This window comes from Pseudoliparis swirei, chromosome 4 (assembly GCF_029220125.1).
Source record: "Pseudoliparis swirei isolate HS2019 ecotype Mariana Trench chromosome 4, NWPU_hadal_v1, whole genome shotgun sequence".
Lineage (NCBI taxonomy): Eukaryota > Metazoa > Chordata > Actinopteri > Perciformes > Liparidae > Pseudoliparis > Pseudoliparis swirei.
The window spans coordinates 18,003,682-18,019,691 of record NC_079391.1 but is presented as its reverse complement, the minus strand read 5'-3'; the positions used below and the strand labels follow the sequence as shown (position 1 = coordinate 18,019,691).

Genomic DNA, 16,010 nt, shown 5'->3' with positions numbered 1-16,010 from the left:
GCTAACTAGTGACACAAATGATCAAATACATGCAGTAGAAGACGGAGTAGAATTAGCAGGAAATGGATATACTCAATGTAAGTACCTCAGAACTGTGCTTGTACCTGTACAGGTACATGTACACGTACATGTACAGGTACAAGCACAGGTACATGTACACGTAGACTACTTCAGTGAACGTCCTGAGTCCTGCCTTCAGGATGACGTCACCCGCGGTGCATCACGGTCAGCTGTTCGATGAGGAAGTAAACAACGTTGAACTGAACCGGGCGACACGACGGAGAAAGGTAACGTGCGGTTCCGTTAGATTTATAACCGACTGTTGACACACAGTTCGTTTCCCGCCTCTGAGTGTGACTTTATAACCAGACGTCATCGCAGGAAGGGGCAGTTAGCTTGAGGCTGTACCGTTAGCCTCCGTCCCCCCACAGACACGGGGCTCCCTGCGGGGTTCCTCTCCGGTTCCTCTCCGGTTCCTTTCCTCTCGGTCGGTCTGACAGCCGAGCTAATGTTCATTTCACACACCTTAAAAAACAAACGTCGCCATTTGTATTGTCCTTGTTTTTCGCTGCGTTCAATTTGAATGAGCCCGGTTCCTCAAACGGCCTCTACAGTTCTGGGAAGTAGGCTAACGTCACATGTTAATTGTACTTTACTGGAGTATTTCCCTTTGCAGCTCCCATATACTCACACTACGTCACTACTCTTATCTGACGGCAATAGCTGCTCGTTATGTTTGCAGAATCAGATTGTAACTACTAAATATAATCCACAAATAGCTTAGAACAAAATCCACAAACCATAATAGTGTTTATTGTAGCCCTTTATCAGCTACATTATTAAGCATTGTACACGTTATTTACATAAAAGTATCAATAATAAAATCCATGGATATCTATGTACATGCTTCTGAAAAGAGACTCTTCATAATGTGAGATGCACCAGGTAAGTCTGATGCTGATGCAACATGAGGCGAGGTGCACATTAGTGCGTCAGGAATACAATTGAAAGGCCCTTCTGCTCATTTGTACGCGTCTCCTTCCCTCTATGTGAACTTCAGGACCGGCTCGACAAATGACGTCTCTGATCTGCACCTTACAAGACCACCGAGATGACATCAACTCGTGTGCCTTCTCCGGCAAACTGTTTGCCACGTGCTCCGGGGACAAAACCCTCAGGGTATACAACTCCCGCGACTTCTCCGAGCTGCCCTTCTCGCCGCTGTCGGGACACGGATACGGCGTCCACTGCTGCTGCTTCAGCCCCTGCGGACAGTTCCTGGCCTCCTGCTCCACGGACGCAACCACGATGATTTGGTCCACCGACACCGGCGAGCTGGAGGCCGTCCTGGAGCATCCCGGGCGGAGTCCAGTGAGGGTCTGTGCGCTCTCTCCGGACTCCGCCCACCTGGTTTCTGGAGCGTCGGACGGCTCTCTGGCTCTGTGGGATTTCCCCTCCAAGCAGCTGCGCAGGTAAGTTTGAGTCTAGCTCCCATTGTTGCAGAGCTGAAGCAGTAGTGGATCAACAGCTAATACATTTACAAGGGTTTGGTTTTGTACTTTTTTCATTCACTACTTTTTGATATTTTATGGACTTATTGATTAATAGATTAATTGGAAAAAGCATTCAGCAGATGAAATAATGATACATTGTTAATTACAGGCCTATTCATACAGATATACAACATAGTTACACGTCTTTCTCATATCTTGACAAAGGGAGAGGACACCTCGGTGCAGTCTGCTCTTCTCACGCCACCGTTAACAGTTGCATCACATAATAATATAACATAACCAGTGGCGCGTGTTCCTGTACTTGAGCAACGGCAATGAAAGATGTCCTGCTGACGCAGCTGCTCGTCGGTTGTGTTTGTAAAGGACCGGGGCGGTGAATGACACGACCATGGTGGCCTGCTCCTTCAGCCCTTGCAGTCAGATGTTCATGACGGGCTCCACCTACGGGGACCTGCGCCTGTGGGACCTGGACGTGAACCAGCTCCACGTGGAGAAAAACGCTCACGACCTGGGGGTCACCTGCTGCACCTTCGCTCCCAGCATCCTCAGCGGTGACAACCATTGCTGTGTTTGTCTTCTACTCTGTGACACACGGCTTAGTGAGGGGGTTCTGGTGGCGTTTGGGAAGAAAGAAATCGTAAAATACAATTCGTATTTTTTTCTTATAAACTTCTGAAGTCAATATTTTTTGGCAAGAATCCATTAAATCTGGTTATTAAAAGATTAGCTGGAGATGTAGGGACAGAAGCAAGATATTTTCCAGTTGAAACGTGAGAACAACGGTACATATGAGATGCATTCATATTTCAAATATTTTGAACTATAAATATCTTAATATTAAACTGATTTGGAAAGTGACCTGTAAAATGCTGCAATTTCCTTTTTCATACCTGTCAACATCTTCTTATCTCTCTGAGAAGCCATTTCTGGCTGATAATGTCAGTCGGCTTTCACATTAATAAAAATGCACGTCATACTGTCCCATTATTATACCAAATGTCTTTCTAGAAGATGAATGTGGGGACATTACTGTTATACTGACATCCACCAACAAGTTTCCTCAGAGTCAAGCCACAGCTGTTTGTGTAAGTCTGTGATTTGTTTGGTATCGCACACCAATATTCGTTTGTTTTTGTCCCTTTAGGTGGTGAAGTCGTGCAGTTCCGTCTGGCGTCCTGTGGGCAAGACAGTCTCCTGAAGATCTGGGTCGTTACCAAGATCACCTCTGGAGGTAACCGCTTTGTCAAACGCTGAACAGAAACATCGCAACGCTGCTGTTGCTTTTTGCTCGTCAGCTCTTTAATCGGCACGCTGAGGGCACCGTCAGGCCGCTGGCTCATCGTGTGTGTGTGTGTGTTCTTAGGTGCTAAGATGCGGCTCCTCCACACGTTGAGGGGCCAGGCGGCCCCGGTCCTCTCCTGTGCGTTCTCCTCAGACGGGCAGCTGCTCGTGTCTGGGTGAGATCTTTAAGCGTATTGGTGACTTTGGACGTTTTAACCTCTCAATACAGATTATATATACTTAATACATTTCTTACAACCATTTTCCAAAGCTGGTTTTTAAATTGATTTGAGCCAATATTTTCTGTCTGGCCATGTGCAAAATCAAATACATTTTCAACCAAATGTTACCTGGAGTTTAATGAAACATCTAAAATATGTTGGTGACTGTAAATGATATACAAAAACGTATTTGATGAGCCTTTTAACAAACATATTTCAACATCTTGATCTTGACTAGATCAGCATTCATGTCTGTTTCTATTTAGGATAAAGACATTGATGTAAAATATAGATAATATTCCTCGATATACAAGCAGGCACAACTAGGCACTGACACGACGATCAGAGTGCAATACGACCGTGCAGCCACCAGAGGGCGACAGATGCCGCTTTATTCCTCAATGAGTGAAGGTGGACCTGAACGTGATGTACCAGATAGTTATTCTTCCTTTTTAAATATTGCTCTCATCGTTACAGTTTTCTCTTTTTTCCCTTCAGCTCTGTGGACAAAACTGTGACCATCTACGATGCTGTGAGTTCATTTCTATTCATTTAGTTGGTCGTAACAGGTTATGTTATATTTGGCTGCATTCACAACACAATGTTTATGTTTTGTTGTGTCTGTTTGCAGGAGAATGCACTTTTGCTTTACACATTGAACCAGCACGAGAGGTAAATACTAACTTATGTTCACGCGGTTACGTTTTGTTGAGTAGATTTTCTCATTGAATACGAATATGAAGTCCCAAGATAAATACGTTAATTTCTCTTATCTTGCCAGACAATATATCTTGTAGTTTTGTATTATTGTTATGTATATTTTCTTATATAATCTTTTATTTATTCATATCTTGACCAGATATTATATTGATATATTTTTAAAGAACAATACGTAACATTTGAAAAAACACTTTTTAAAACGTTTTTATCGATTATATTACATTTAATATGTATACTTCACCACTTACACACTAGATGTTTGTGCAGAATTCCTGAAAGAGGTTTTTCACTCAGGAGTTCTCTGGTGGTAACAAATATAAGCTCCGTCTGTTTTCAATATTTCTGGGTGAAATCCACTGCAAAATACTTCACAATGTTTTCGTGGAATTATTTAGTTTTTGAGACAAATTGACAAATATGATGAAACGTCACACTGAGATTTTTCCAAACTGTTTTTTTATTAGGTATTGATGCCAAAAATGTATCAATTATATGAAACATCAGAAGTAAAAGTCAGTTTTAGAAACTGTGACTACTCGTTAACAACAATATCTCACTTGTAGGGAGAGCAGCACATTTTAATAGATTAGGAGCCAATGTGGTCACGAAAACATGCGTTTATAATTTTTTTTCTTTAAAGGTAAGTCTACTCTCTCCGTGTCTCTTCCCCGACACATAGGCCACAGCTGAATGATCACACTTCTAAGCTATTTCCGCCCATCCAGCCACCTGTGAATGAAAGGCAAAAAGCTCTCTTCAATTCAGTGGGACAAATAAAAGTCACTTTGAAAACCTCCATCTGAAGAGAAGCAGAGGAGGCAAGTTGAGAGAAAGTGGATGAATGGAAAACACCAAGTAAATCACAGCACTTGACAAAATGCCTGAAGGAAACTCATTTGACTTTGGAAGTGATAATGTAACAGCGTTGGTTTAAAAAAAAATCTTATAAAGACGTTGATTGAAGTCGACGGGCTTTTGTGGATCAACATCTTCTGAGCAATCTGGCTCATCCTCATTATTACTGCTTTGACTTTCCTGAATCTCCTGAAATATCATTTGAATCCATATTTAGATCTTTAGTGCAGCCTGTGACGTGGTAAACCTTCACTGATGGAGAGCATTTGCATATATGGCACATATTTAGGTCTGGTATTGAACCTTCGTGCCCACCTGTGAACCCTGTAAGAGCCCAACTGCAGCCTCAGATCCTCAGACGGGGCTTACGGCGGCTGCGAGGCTCAGGACTAAGATTTTGGGCTTTGAGGATCGGTTGCTCACAGAATCACTAATATCTTAAAAGTTACTCCTAGCAACTGACTTCTCCAGGTTTATGTTCTTTCAAAAGTATATCTCCACGTTTTGTATTTCCCACTTCAGTTTCTTTTTACCTGATACCCGTGCAGAGAAGGACATGCAGACCGAGTCCTTCCAGTTTAGAGTTTTGTCTGTCCACTGTTGCAGATACGTGACGGCATGTTGCTTCTCTCCAACTTCACCACTTATCGCGACAGGATCCATGGATAAGACTGTGAACATCTGGAGGCTGGAGGATGGCTGCAGTGAACGTGGTGGGAAACACACACACACAAACACACACACACTCCCACTCCTTTGTTAAATGCTGCTTTTTTTGTTGTTCTTAATTTGTCAAATGTATGTTGTCTAAATGTTATTTGTTGTTGTTTAACGGTTTGAAATGTATTTATTACTTTATTACTATTATTTCGCTTTATGGTGGACAAAAAAGACAAACATACTTTCGATTATCTGTATGTTTAACATTGGAACATTGACAATAAAGATAACTTTGAACACACATACACACACACACACTCCAATAGAGTAACACCTACATATGTTAATGTTTGATGACATGTCGTGTAATCTGTTGCCCGTGTCTGTCTCCTTCAATGAACCTCGTGTCCAATGGAAAGATGGGAAGTCGTTGCCTGGTTAGTTTTATTTACACGTTCTTTTCCTTCATCCCTCTTCAGTCTGAACGGTTGCACAGCATTGCTCATGTTTACAGTCACTTCTTCCTTTGTGTTTGTTCTAGGAGGGTCTGATCTGACAAGTGAAGGTAGGAAGCAATACAATACTTATTTCTGTATTTCCTTCTCCTACACTGGGGAACCTACACCCTCATGCAATATGTGCACAAAACAACACAATAATGTTGTGATGATGGGGGACGGCCGTGTGTATAGCAGTGGGTGCAAAGTCCATGTTTGCAATACACAAGCTCCTTTTCAGCTTTTGGTTATATCTTGTGTCAAATAAGATATTATTGAACCCTCCAGACATTTATTTATTTATATCTGGCTCGGCACGGCCCCCCTAATCAATAACTAGTCAGCAGGATTCCAGCAGAGGGTTGCATGGGGACTATTTGGCCATTTTTCTAAAGGCGGCGGACAAGGACCGAGCATCTCGCTTTGACTCTCAGGGAGAAGCTCGGCGAGCCGATCCATGCTGCTGGTCAGCGATTGGTCGGAGGGGGACGTGTCTGCGTGGCTGGAGGGGGAAGGCCTCCAGGGATTGGTGGACAAATTCAGGGCCAACAACATGGATGGGACGGAGCTGCTCCGTCTCACCAAGGAAACCCTGACGTCAGAGCTGCACATAGGTGAGGAAGACGAACATCTCGTTCTGTCATAGCCCTGATGCTCGCTTTGGCCCCCGATGTAAGAATATAAACCCGTCTCATGGGTATTGACTTTAATCTGGAGCACTTCATCAGTTACATAACCCAAGCCCCAAAACGATATTTCTCATAAGGTATGAAGTGGATTTACTCCCAATAGCATTAGGGCTTCTTGTTTTTATCCAAGTATATCTCTGAAACGAGGACATTTGAGCTTATCAGACTTTATCGGGTCTTTCTTTTTATGATTTTTTAATTTTTTAAATGCGTAACCCCAATCCTGAAGTAGGAGTGCTCTGCTGTTGGTGCGTCTACCAGCTCGGCCAGTATTCGTCTCGTAGTTGTCAGCAAATGTTTGTTGTATTTCCATGCCGTCATTTCCATCCCACAGTGACTGCCAATCACTCCTCGGTTTACACGGCTCCAGTGCTGTGACAGCTTGCGTTCACATTGTTCTGTTTTTAGTAACGTTGCATGAATCCTCCTCAGCAGAACTCACTGAGAACAGCTTTGAGGAGCAGCGTTTCTATTCTATCGACTGCAAAGCGAGACAGAGGAACAGGCTTATATCTCTTAAAGGTGGGAGTGAAATCAATAAGTGTGCTTTTCTTCTCTAGAGGTGGCGCTAGAAAATGAAACAAAGCGTACCAGTGAGATTATCAGGGAGTCGACAAAGTGCTTTGCCTTCAGAGGGAGTTCCTCTTCTTATTTCACCAGATCGTTCTTTTCTCCATCCCAATCCGATGTTTCTGTATTCTCCGGCCGTCACTGTTACCGACGCTCAAGCTCAACGGCGCTTGAGCGTTTAACTTTGAATTGGACAGACAGTCGGCAGACATGATCCGCTCCCACCACGTTCTCTCTCACCCACGCTCACATCCACCATCCGGGAGTGTGAAGTGCGAGAAGAACGAAGGCTCCAAACCGTGATATTGATGTTATTATTGACGTTGGTGTTTTGGTCAGTTCGGCTTGTTCCTCCTGAGGCTCCAATGGTTTCGACTTTAATGAGGACACACACTGTGTGTGTGTGTGTGTGTGTGTGTGTGTGTGTGTGTGGTGAATGAGCCAGGCACATATTTGTTGTCCCCATTAATTATTCCCTGCCATGACACCTTGTCTTGAAATGTCCATCCTAAAAAAAAAATATGTTAATAGCTCTGTGATTAATGTAAATTTGTTTAAGTTGACCTCTATTACTATTTTTCCTTGTTTTCTTCTTTTTACTTCAAAGCAACTAAACATGACTGTGTGTGTGTGTGTGTGTGTATATAGAGTCAGTAGGCCTGCGCAGTAAACTCCTGAGGAAGGTGGAGGAGCTGAAGAGTGGTTCAGTGTGTTCAGGCGTTCCTGACGAGTTCTTGTGTCCGATCACCAGAGAGCTGATGAGGGAACCAGTCATTGCTGCCGGTAAGCGAGGTTCTTTTACATATAACGACACCAAACTTTGTGCCTGAGTAATTTGAATACATTGTTGACATTGTGCCACCAGATGGATACTCGTATGAGAGGGAGGCCATCGCTGGCTGGATCGGCACTAAGAACCGCTCCAGCCCCATGACCAACCTCCCTTTAATGACCACGCTGCTCACCCCTAACCACACCCTGAAGATGGCTATTGGCCGCTGGAAGACCACCCACTAGCATCCCAACTATTTCCCTAAAGTAGACAAACCACAGCCATTTCAGCTATGGGTGCCAATGTGGCTCCAAAGGAGGCATCTGCACTCGGGCAGCGTCTTTGGTTGCACTCATTTGTAAAGATGCCATTTTAAACCACTGGGGAGCAGAATTGTAGCAACAACTCTGAATGTACTTAATGTATCTGAAGTTCGACTGGTCGTAACATTCCATGAAGTAGCTGCAGAGCGATACGAGGGGGCGGCTCCTTTTGGCCACCTGAAGAACGCAACTTCAAAATGATCATAACAACAAAGCTCTGCAGATGGTTTTGAGGTGATTTTTGCTTTCTGGCCTGCAAATGTTTTAGTTCACTCTGCCTTCGACGAAAACTGAGAAGCATTTGGCAGTTAAGAGCTGGATGTTTCCCTCGGGAGGCGGTGGAGACCAAACACCGAGCTAACAGAGCGCGAAATTTAGTTTCTTCAGGTGGCTACTTGCTCTGCTGGATGTGTTTAATTAAATGTAGTCAATAAAGTGATGATTTGTGCTCGACTGTTAGGGAAAGGGGTCGGTCTGATATTGTATAATAAAGTTCTGTAGAGAAACCAATTCACAAAAGAAATAAGTACACATGTAATCAACACTGCAGGCTTCTGATTTTCTTTTAAGTGTACATGACTAACATTTTGACTAGGCTCACCTTAAACAGGCACTTTTGTTTATTTTAATTAGTCCTATTTCTAAATATATGTATGATTAAAGATAATTCATATACTAATCCAAACATGTAGCTTCAAAATAAAAATAAAAACATTGATTGAATGGCCGTAAGTGTATTTTATAATCATTATTACCTTTCTTTGATTGAACAACCAAAAAACAATAATCTGAGTTTCTGAAAGCTACATAGTGGGGCCTTAATTTACATTTGGATGAGGAACGCCATTAAAAAAGAGTAATGTTGGAACCCTTACTAAACCACTATTTGCACATTGTTGGACCGAGCTTGGTTCAAACCTGGTGGGAACGGCTACAATTCAGCACTTGATAAAATGAATGACATTAATGAAGATATTTCCTAGAATTTGCCACGTCCACATTGTTATACAAACAGTTTATTTTGATGACGTGATTTTCAGTTTAGATAACTTAAGTTGTACCATAAACCTTTTACCCTTCCACACACTCTGGAGCTGAGGCAACATGTGATGGAGTGTACTGTGAAAGGAGATGCAGAAGTGTAGTCCTCCATTGATATTTTATTTTACCACAATAATAATGTAACATTTTGTAATCCATATATGATAACTATGGACATACAGCTGTGTACAAAGTCTCTTAAATTTTTATATACACTATTATTTATCCCCAAGGGGAAATTAGTTCTCTGCATTTAACCCATCCTTAGTTATTAAGGAGCAGTGGCTGGGTGAAGCGCCGGGGAGCAACTGGGGGTTCAGTGCCTTGCTCAAGGACGACGACTTTGGGGGGATGGGGGATGGAATCGAAAACCCCCTGTGTTGCAGTGGCAGGGCCCTCTTACCCCACTGAAAAGCGCCCCCAAAAGATGTTCTATCCTCAACTGTTGCACGTGTAAATGCTCTCTTTCTCTCTCTCTCTCTGTATTCAAATAAACCAAAACACACTTCATATGAATATGCTCTCTGCTATGCAAAAATAAATAACATACTGTGAATCTTGAAGCAATCAATTCAATATTCGATTATGACGAACTTGCCAACCGTACAGCTCACAACAGCTGTACACTTATCAAATGTTTGTTATCAAATGTCCAAGAAAAAGAATCTCAAGCACACAGTCATTTCTGTTGAAGCCCGTAATGCTGACAGTTAACCACTTACAGGGAAATATAGAATCTGTAAATATAGTGGAGACCGTACAAATATAAATGTTTTTAAAAAGACACTTAACGAGAGAAATGATCATATCCTGCAACTAACTATTCTGCAAGCATGATTTTTATATTTATATATATATATATTCGTGCACAAAACTTTCTCTGACTTTTATATTTGTTATAATAAATTAAAAGTTGAGACAATATACTACTTTTTTATGTTTTTATCCCTACTTAAGGTATGTCTGGTTTTCTTGGAATACATTAGTGTAGCTCTAGACATGTAAGCAGAAGCAGAGGAGCCCGAGTTGAATCCTGGCTCTAGATTGTAAATGCAGTGCAGCAGCATAACTCTCCCGGCTCAGGGAAGGGAGCTGCTCTCAAAGTCTCCCTTGCTACCTTTATTTGGGACCTAGTTTGTTAAAAACAGCCTGTATCTGTACTTTGATAATCAGACGTTAGACTCTATAAATGAGCGCTTGGGTTTGATGGGAGCCATATGCAGAGCGGGGTTGTCTCTCGTTAAGCTCGCCTGTCTGTGCCTCCCGTCGGGGAAGCGTAGCTGGGAGTGGGCCGCGCCTCTGGCCTCTCGCTGGTGGAGCCGCTCCACAAACTCCCGACCTTGCTGCTGGCTGTTTGCCTGACTTCCAGAGAGCTGCTCCTGGAATGAAGCGCGTTTGAACTCGTTGTTCAACCCCTGGAACTCCATGACTGACATACTGAAGCTCTCCAGCCCGCCTCCCTGCCGGCTCAGGCCAGAGGTCTGCTGGCCCTGGACTCGCACCGATTTGTCCATTACTCCCATGAAAGGCCGGGGCTTTATCTCCGGCTTCGTCTTGAAGCTGCCGCTGCTCTTGATGGGGCACGGGGTGTCCAGCACCTGCTGCCTGCCGCCGTCCGACAGGTTCCCACTGGAGGCCTGACTGGAGCTGGAGCCCCTTGAGCCCGCGGTCCCTCCTCCACCAGCCTCCCTCCTGACCTCCATACCAGAGCCCAGAGCAAGTGCCAGGCCATCCAGAGCCACAGAGTGGGTGGAGAGTCTGTCGGAGCCCCTGGAGAAGCTGGAGGAGCGTGGCTGGTACATCTGGAGAGGCCCAGGTGGGGAGGAGCTGATGGGGGACATGGGGTGATAGAGCTCAGTGGGACTGTGTCCAGACTGTTCGTTGGTTAATCCGTGGCCGATGTCAACACCGAGCGCCGGCGCAGGCCTCAGGGAGGTGGAGATATGTCTGCCTGGCAGAGGGCTGGAGGGGCCGCACAGAGAGAGAGGCCTGCCCCCCACTCTGCTCCCCGACTGGAGGGAGTGGCAGTGGTGGTGAGTCCTGCTGAGTCCCTGGTTCTGGGTCTGCCGGTTGATCGCAGGAACAGACTCGGGCAAGTCCACACAAAGTTGGTTTTGCACATATTCCTCTTGAGGGAAACACGGCGACTGGTCTGCTAAACCAAAGGCTGCACCTGCAGGGAGAGTCCTGTTCGGAGCGTACGGATTCATGGGCCAACATTCGGCGCTTTTGCCACACTGCATGCTCGCCCCTTCCCCTTCCTCTCTCTCTTCCTCCTTCTCTGCATCCGTCTCCTGCGCGGGGACTTGCCTCTCGAGGCTTCCCTGCGAATAGACGTCTGCCTCCTCCCCCGGGGCCTGATGGTGGTGGGTGTGCGGGTCCCTGTTGTAGCCCTGGGCCATGTCGGAGCCGGATGCCTTCTGATGATGTTTGCATTCCTCCTCGACGCGAACCAGCAGGCGGCGGATCTCCCGGTTGGACGGGGAGAGTCGTGCTGCTTCGTGGAGGTCTGCCAGAGCTGCGGCAAACTGCCTGGGGAGGGCAGAGAGAATGAACAAAGGAACTTTAAACAACAGTTCATGTACAGAGACGTAGTGTCCTGGGGAATTGGTGATTCTTGCAATCGTTACTTTTAATTGAGCAAAATGATCTCATCTTCAATGTGGCTGTACCTGCTACTCCTCTTGGCGCGCGCTCTGGCGTAATACGCTTCATAAGACCTGGGTTTGAGTTCCAGCGCTTTTGTCGCAAACTCCTCGGCTATCCCAAAATCCTGTGTTTTCAGATGGAAAAAGTGCATTTAGTATTTTAATTTGATCTCAAGTAATCGATATAGCTCGGTGTCAAACAGAGACCACAGTCTGATCCGCTGTGTCTTTCAGTGGCCACACTGGAATGTGTTTGTTTTGCAGAAGTACTGTGAGGCCATCCAGTAGAAATCGTGTTTGTGTTGCATCTTCATAAAACGGTTCTGAAAATCGAAGCTCGTTTGAATGAAACGGGAGCCTGGCTGCAATCATTCGTATGAACCAGACAGAGAGCTGCTTGTTTTTCTCCCGACTCGTTACGGCTCGCATCATCACTCTCAGGTGAATATTTAATGACACATTGTAATTCTGTCCTTGGGAAGGAGGTCAAAATGGCCGCCTTGAATGTGGGATGTGTGACCATTGCTGCTGAATGTTTAATGATGGTATCATGTCGTCTCTTCGCTGGCCCCTTAATACCTGCATTCTGATATATTAGCCCACTCGCGCATCCACTGTAAATAACGGGGAAAAAGAGTGCGCTCGCTGCTCTGCCAGGTAGAGTGACCTTATCACATCACGTTATCTGCTCCATTATTCATCGGCCAGTGACCCTAAGGATGGCATTTTTACACAGTCTGTTAGGACGTCTGTCATCACCAGGGTGCGTTCCCAACCTGGCTGCAGGCCACACACATCTATCGCCACACCAACAGCACGCAGTTATTCATTATGTCACCATCTGCTTCCAGGTCCTCTGTGCACGTTCTGTTTACCAGGGAGATTTGGAATTAGAGCTGAAAAGCAGGGATATTTTTACAGTGAGCTATACCGGTGCTGACATTATCTTCTAATGTCGATACAGATAAATGGTGTATCTTAAGGACCCGTCTATCTTGCTCCTGCCATCCGCTCAGCTTCTAATGAACCTGCCGGTGTTAAATAGTGCACGAGCAGTTTGTTACAGCTGTGGACCTTACGCTGGTTTTCCTGCGGCAGCGGGAAAGGTTTAGGTAGAGGGAGACCCGCAGGTCTTTGAGCCCTTTGAGCTCCTCTCCTTGGCCATCACGCGGTAGCTTCCTCAGGGCATACTGGTAACGCTGGCCTGCCTCCTTCATTCGTCCCTTCTGAGAAACACACAGGAAGAGGGAAGACCATTTCTGACCACCAATCCACAAAACACCTCGTTTGAAGTCTGTTCAACCAAGAGGCTGCAGGGTTTGCCTCGTCGACAACATTCCCCGTAATATACCTTGTAGAGCATGTTCCCCTCCTCCATTAGCTTCTGCAGCAGGATGAGGAGACTGTCCGGTTTGGAGGAAGCCATAGTCCACGTAGCGTGACCTGGTGGAGGCGTACAAATATGTATCTTTCTATTATCTGTCTCCCCTGGTCTCTTTTACTTTGTGCCTTGCATAAATCATGTACCTGATCGGTCGTGGGGAGCCGTTCTGGAGCCTTTGGGTTGATGAAGGAGAGCGACCGGGGATGGACCAAAGAGAGAGGGGAAAATGGGGTGAGAGAAGTTAACGTAAAACGGCTGAATACAGAGGAACAAAATACTGCTAATAAATAAATAAAAAGGCAAATATAATGCAACATAAATGAAGATGGCGCAGGAGCTCAAATATAGCACATTATACAATTCTATCAGGGTCTTCATTGATTGGTTGAAGTCAGATACAAATATAAATACATTGAGTTTGCCAGAGAAGTGTTGATTCGCTCATTTTAGAGGACGTGGTGCAGTTAAAGAACCTGCTGAATTGTGTCATTAAAAAAAAGAAAGTTTCTGGAACATTTGGTTTTGACGATAACATTCCTGGAGGTGGGATTCACTGTCGGCATGTTATGGTAAGCATGGTGTTCATACCCATCTTGGACCCTTTCTTAAGCAGCGAGGCCACCAGAGCCGGGTTCTGGCAGCCGGTCGTCCGGTCTGAACCTCTGGTACCGGTGTTGTCGCCTCTCTCCAGCACCGCTCCGTTTTCCACCAGGCAATGCACCTGGCCGTGCAACGAATAATAACAGCAGTCATTAAAACTGTCTATTTAAATATAAGATTCTAGCAATGAAAAGACTGTTTGGCATTTCAATAATTTGGTTGATTACACTCATTATGCAACTCTATACCCTGATGATTTTGAAAAAGACTTTTGATTATCAGATATTTTTGATTACTCTCCTGCTGATCGATAGATTACATGAATGAGAGACAAGATGCTCAGATGGAAATGAGTTGTTTTTTTCACTTCACATGAACTGTGATTGTAAATTGTGTTCCTGTGTTGCAGGGGAAATTATCATCATCTTAATTTAACTAATTATGATTCATTTAATTTGTCTCAAATAGCTATGTTTTTGCGAGTGTGTGGCCATTATGTATCGCTAATCATCTCTCAACGCATTGTCAGGTACACACTTCTTCGCCAGTCTGAAAATCTTTAAAATGCAGAGACTAATATTTCAAATTAAGACAGATCTCTGTGTTTTATCAACATGATGTCATCCAAAACATGAAACCCACTGTGTCTGCATCCCCGTTGAGGGCAGCGAGGTCCAGAGGAGTCCTTCCCTGCCGGTCTGGATGGTTCAGGTCTGCGCCCGCCTCTGCCAGAAGCTGCATCACAGCTTTCTGGCCCTTCAGACACGCCCAGCTAAGTGCAGTCAGCCCCTCCTGATCCGCAGAGGACAGAGAGGCACCTGGGGCCACAGACAAAGACAATATGATTCTTCAGTTCACAAACAGTCCATCGAATATATTTACTTAGTTGAGAATTAGGGGACGCTCACCCTTTGTCAGCAGGAGTTCAGCAGTGCTCATGTGGCCCTCGGAGGCCGCCAGCATCAGAGCAGTGCGACCCTGCTTCTCATTGACGTTGATGTCTGCATCTTGCTTCAGCAGCAGCTCTACAACCTGGAGCAGGATGGGGGGGAAGTGTTACGGGGAGAAAAAAGAGGCGGAACAGGTTCACTGGCGAACATCCGGTGGCAGTGACCGGACGCCTCCTCACCTGCGTGTGCCCGTGTTTGGTGGCGCTCAGCAGTGGCGCCATCCCCCTGCGGTTGGGTATCTGCAGCCCCGCCCCCCGCTCCAGGAGGAACGCGCACACCTCCGTCCTCCCTCTTCCCGCTGCCGCGCTCAGCACTGACAGAGGGTCGGCATAGAAACGAGGCGAGGATGAATATGTAATTGACACATTTCACAGAGAGGGAGAAGCAGGGGGGGAGGAGAGAGAAGAGAGCGAGCACGAGAGAGAGTTGGCTATTTCCATAATGTGGACGTTCTGTTTCAATACAAATCTACAGTGACAAGTACGAGAGATAGAAATTGCTGAAAACGATACACTCTTTCTTGTTCCTCCTCTTCAAAAGCAAACAATGTCTCCAACAGTAACTCTACACACTGGATAACGTGGCCCTTCTTAAGCAGCCAGTGCTACTCTGACAAAAGGTGGGTATGTTTTATGTTTTTGTATCCAGAGTCCTTCAGGAAATGAGCAGCTGAGGATAGAAGCACGGTATTGATGACATCCTCTAACCTACAAGTACCCTGGATAAATGACACCGTGTATCATGTGACCACATGCTTCAGTGAACAAATCGATTGTTTATTACGAGAATTAAAGATAAGTTATCGTCATCGGTGAGACAAAGAAAAAAAAGAAATGTCTGGTTGTCTTGTTTCGGGTGACTTTATGCAGCTGCACGAATAGTAACAAGGTGCTGCTTAATATGTGTAAACTGAAGCAGCCAATAGTATAATCCTTATTAAAGAGAACATTCAAAAGATACACTGTATGTTTGGGTGATTTTAACCCCTGAAGAAGTGTGAATCCATTTGTTAAGTAATCAGACTTGTGAATGTTTCAGAGGGCATTTCATGCTCTCACTTTCTCTATCGCAGCACGGGAGGAGACCGTGTAATAGAATTATACTCTAATGGTGCTGCAGTCAGAGATGCAGGCTTCATCTGACAAGCTTTCAGGAAATTAACCTAACAGAATTCTGCAGGCTGCACGATCGCATCTGTGATAGAGGTAAAAGTATTATAATTGAATAAAAGCGCCTTTTTAGATGCAAAAAATGTGGCTGGACTAGATATTCTGTGTGATAAATT

At 44.9% G+C, this 16,010-nt stretch overlaps 2 protein-coding genes across 3 annotated transcripts in view; one reads left to right on the top strand and one right to left on the bottom strand.

Moving 5' to 3' along the window:
• The first annotated feature begins 219 nt into the window (after positions 1-219).
• wdsub1 (WD repeat, sterile alpha motif and U-box domain containing 1) lies at positions 220-9,224 on the top strand. Of its 2 annotated transcripts, XM_056413125.1 has the most exons (13): positions 220-287; positions 1,061-1,472; positions 1,878-2,065; positions 2,659-2,745; positions 2,878-2,971; positions 3,515-3,548; positions 3,648-3,688; positions 5,198-5,304; positions 5,671-5,688; positions 5,793-5,816; positions 6,183-6,362; positions 7,656-7,790; positions 7,873-9,224. In XM_056413125.1, exons 2-13 carry the CDS (start codon positions 1,075-1,077, stop codon positions 8,022-8,024), a joined length of 1,458 nt encoding a protein of 485 aa, XP_056269100.1. In that variant the 5' UTR covers positions 220-287; positions 1,061-1,074; the 3' UTR covers positions 8,025-9,224. The 2 variants fall into 2 exon arrangements, with proteins under 2 accessions (XP_056269100.1, XP_056269101.1); XM_056413126.1 differs by lacking the exon at positions 5,671-5,688.
• A 762-nt stretch (positions 9,225-9,986) lies between these two features.
• Positions 9,987-16,010, bottom strand: part of LOC130192931 (protein TANC1-like) — a 34,508-nt gene continuing 28,484 nt past the window's right edge. Inside the window, exons 21-29 of the mRNA XM_056413134.1 lie at positions 14,905-15,038; positions 14,684-14,807; positions 14,418-14,593; positions 13,764-13,896; positions 13,319-13,348; positions 13,143-13,234; positions 12,871-13,017; positions 11,816-11,916; positions 9,987-11,675 (exon numbers count right to left, since the gene is read on the bottom strand). Of these exons, the coding sequence (XP_056269109.1) occupies positions 10,313-11,675; positions 11,816-11,916; positions 12,871-13,017; positions 13,143-13,234; positions 13,319-13,348; positions 13,764-13,896; positions 14,418-14,593; positions 14,684-14,807; positions 14,905-15,038 (2,300 nt within the window). The 3' untranslated portion in view covers positions 9,987-10,312. The remainder of the gene's footprint in view (positions 11,676-11,815; positions 11,917-12,870; positions 13,018-13,142; positions 13,235-13,318; positions 13,349-13,763; positions 13,897-14,417; positions 14,594-14,683; positions 14,808-14,904; positions 15,039-16,010) is intronic.

Excerpts from the sequence above, each read along its gene's own strand:
- wdsub1 (XM_056413125.1), top strand. The coding sequence starts at position 1,075 with ATGACGTCTCTGATCTGCACCTTACAAGACCACCGAGATGACATCAAC. Across the intron at positions 2,066-2,658 it reads CGCTCCCAGCATCCTCAGCG|GTGGTGAAGTCGTGCAGTTC; the intron begins GTGACAACCATT and ends TTGTCCCTTTAG. Across the intron at positions 2,746-2,877 it reads TACCAAGATCACCTCTGGAG|GTGCTAAGATGCGGCTCCTC; the intron begins GTAACCGCTTTG and ends GTGTGTTCTTAG.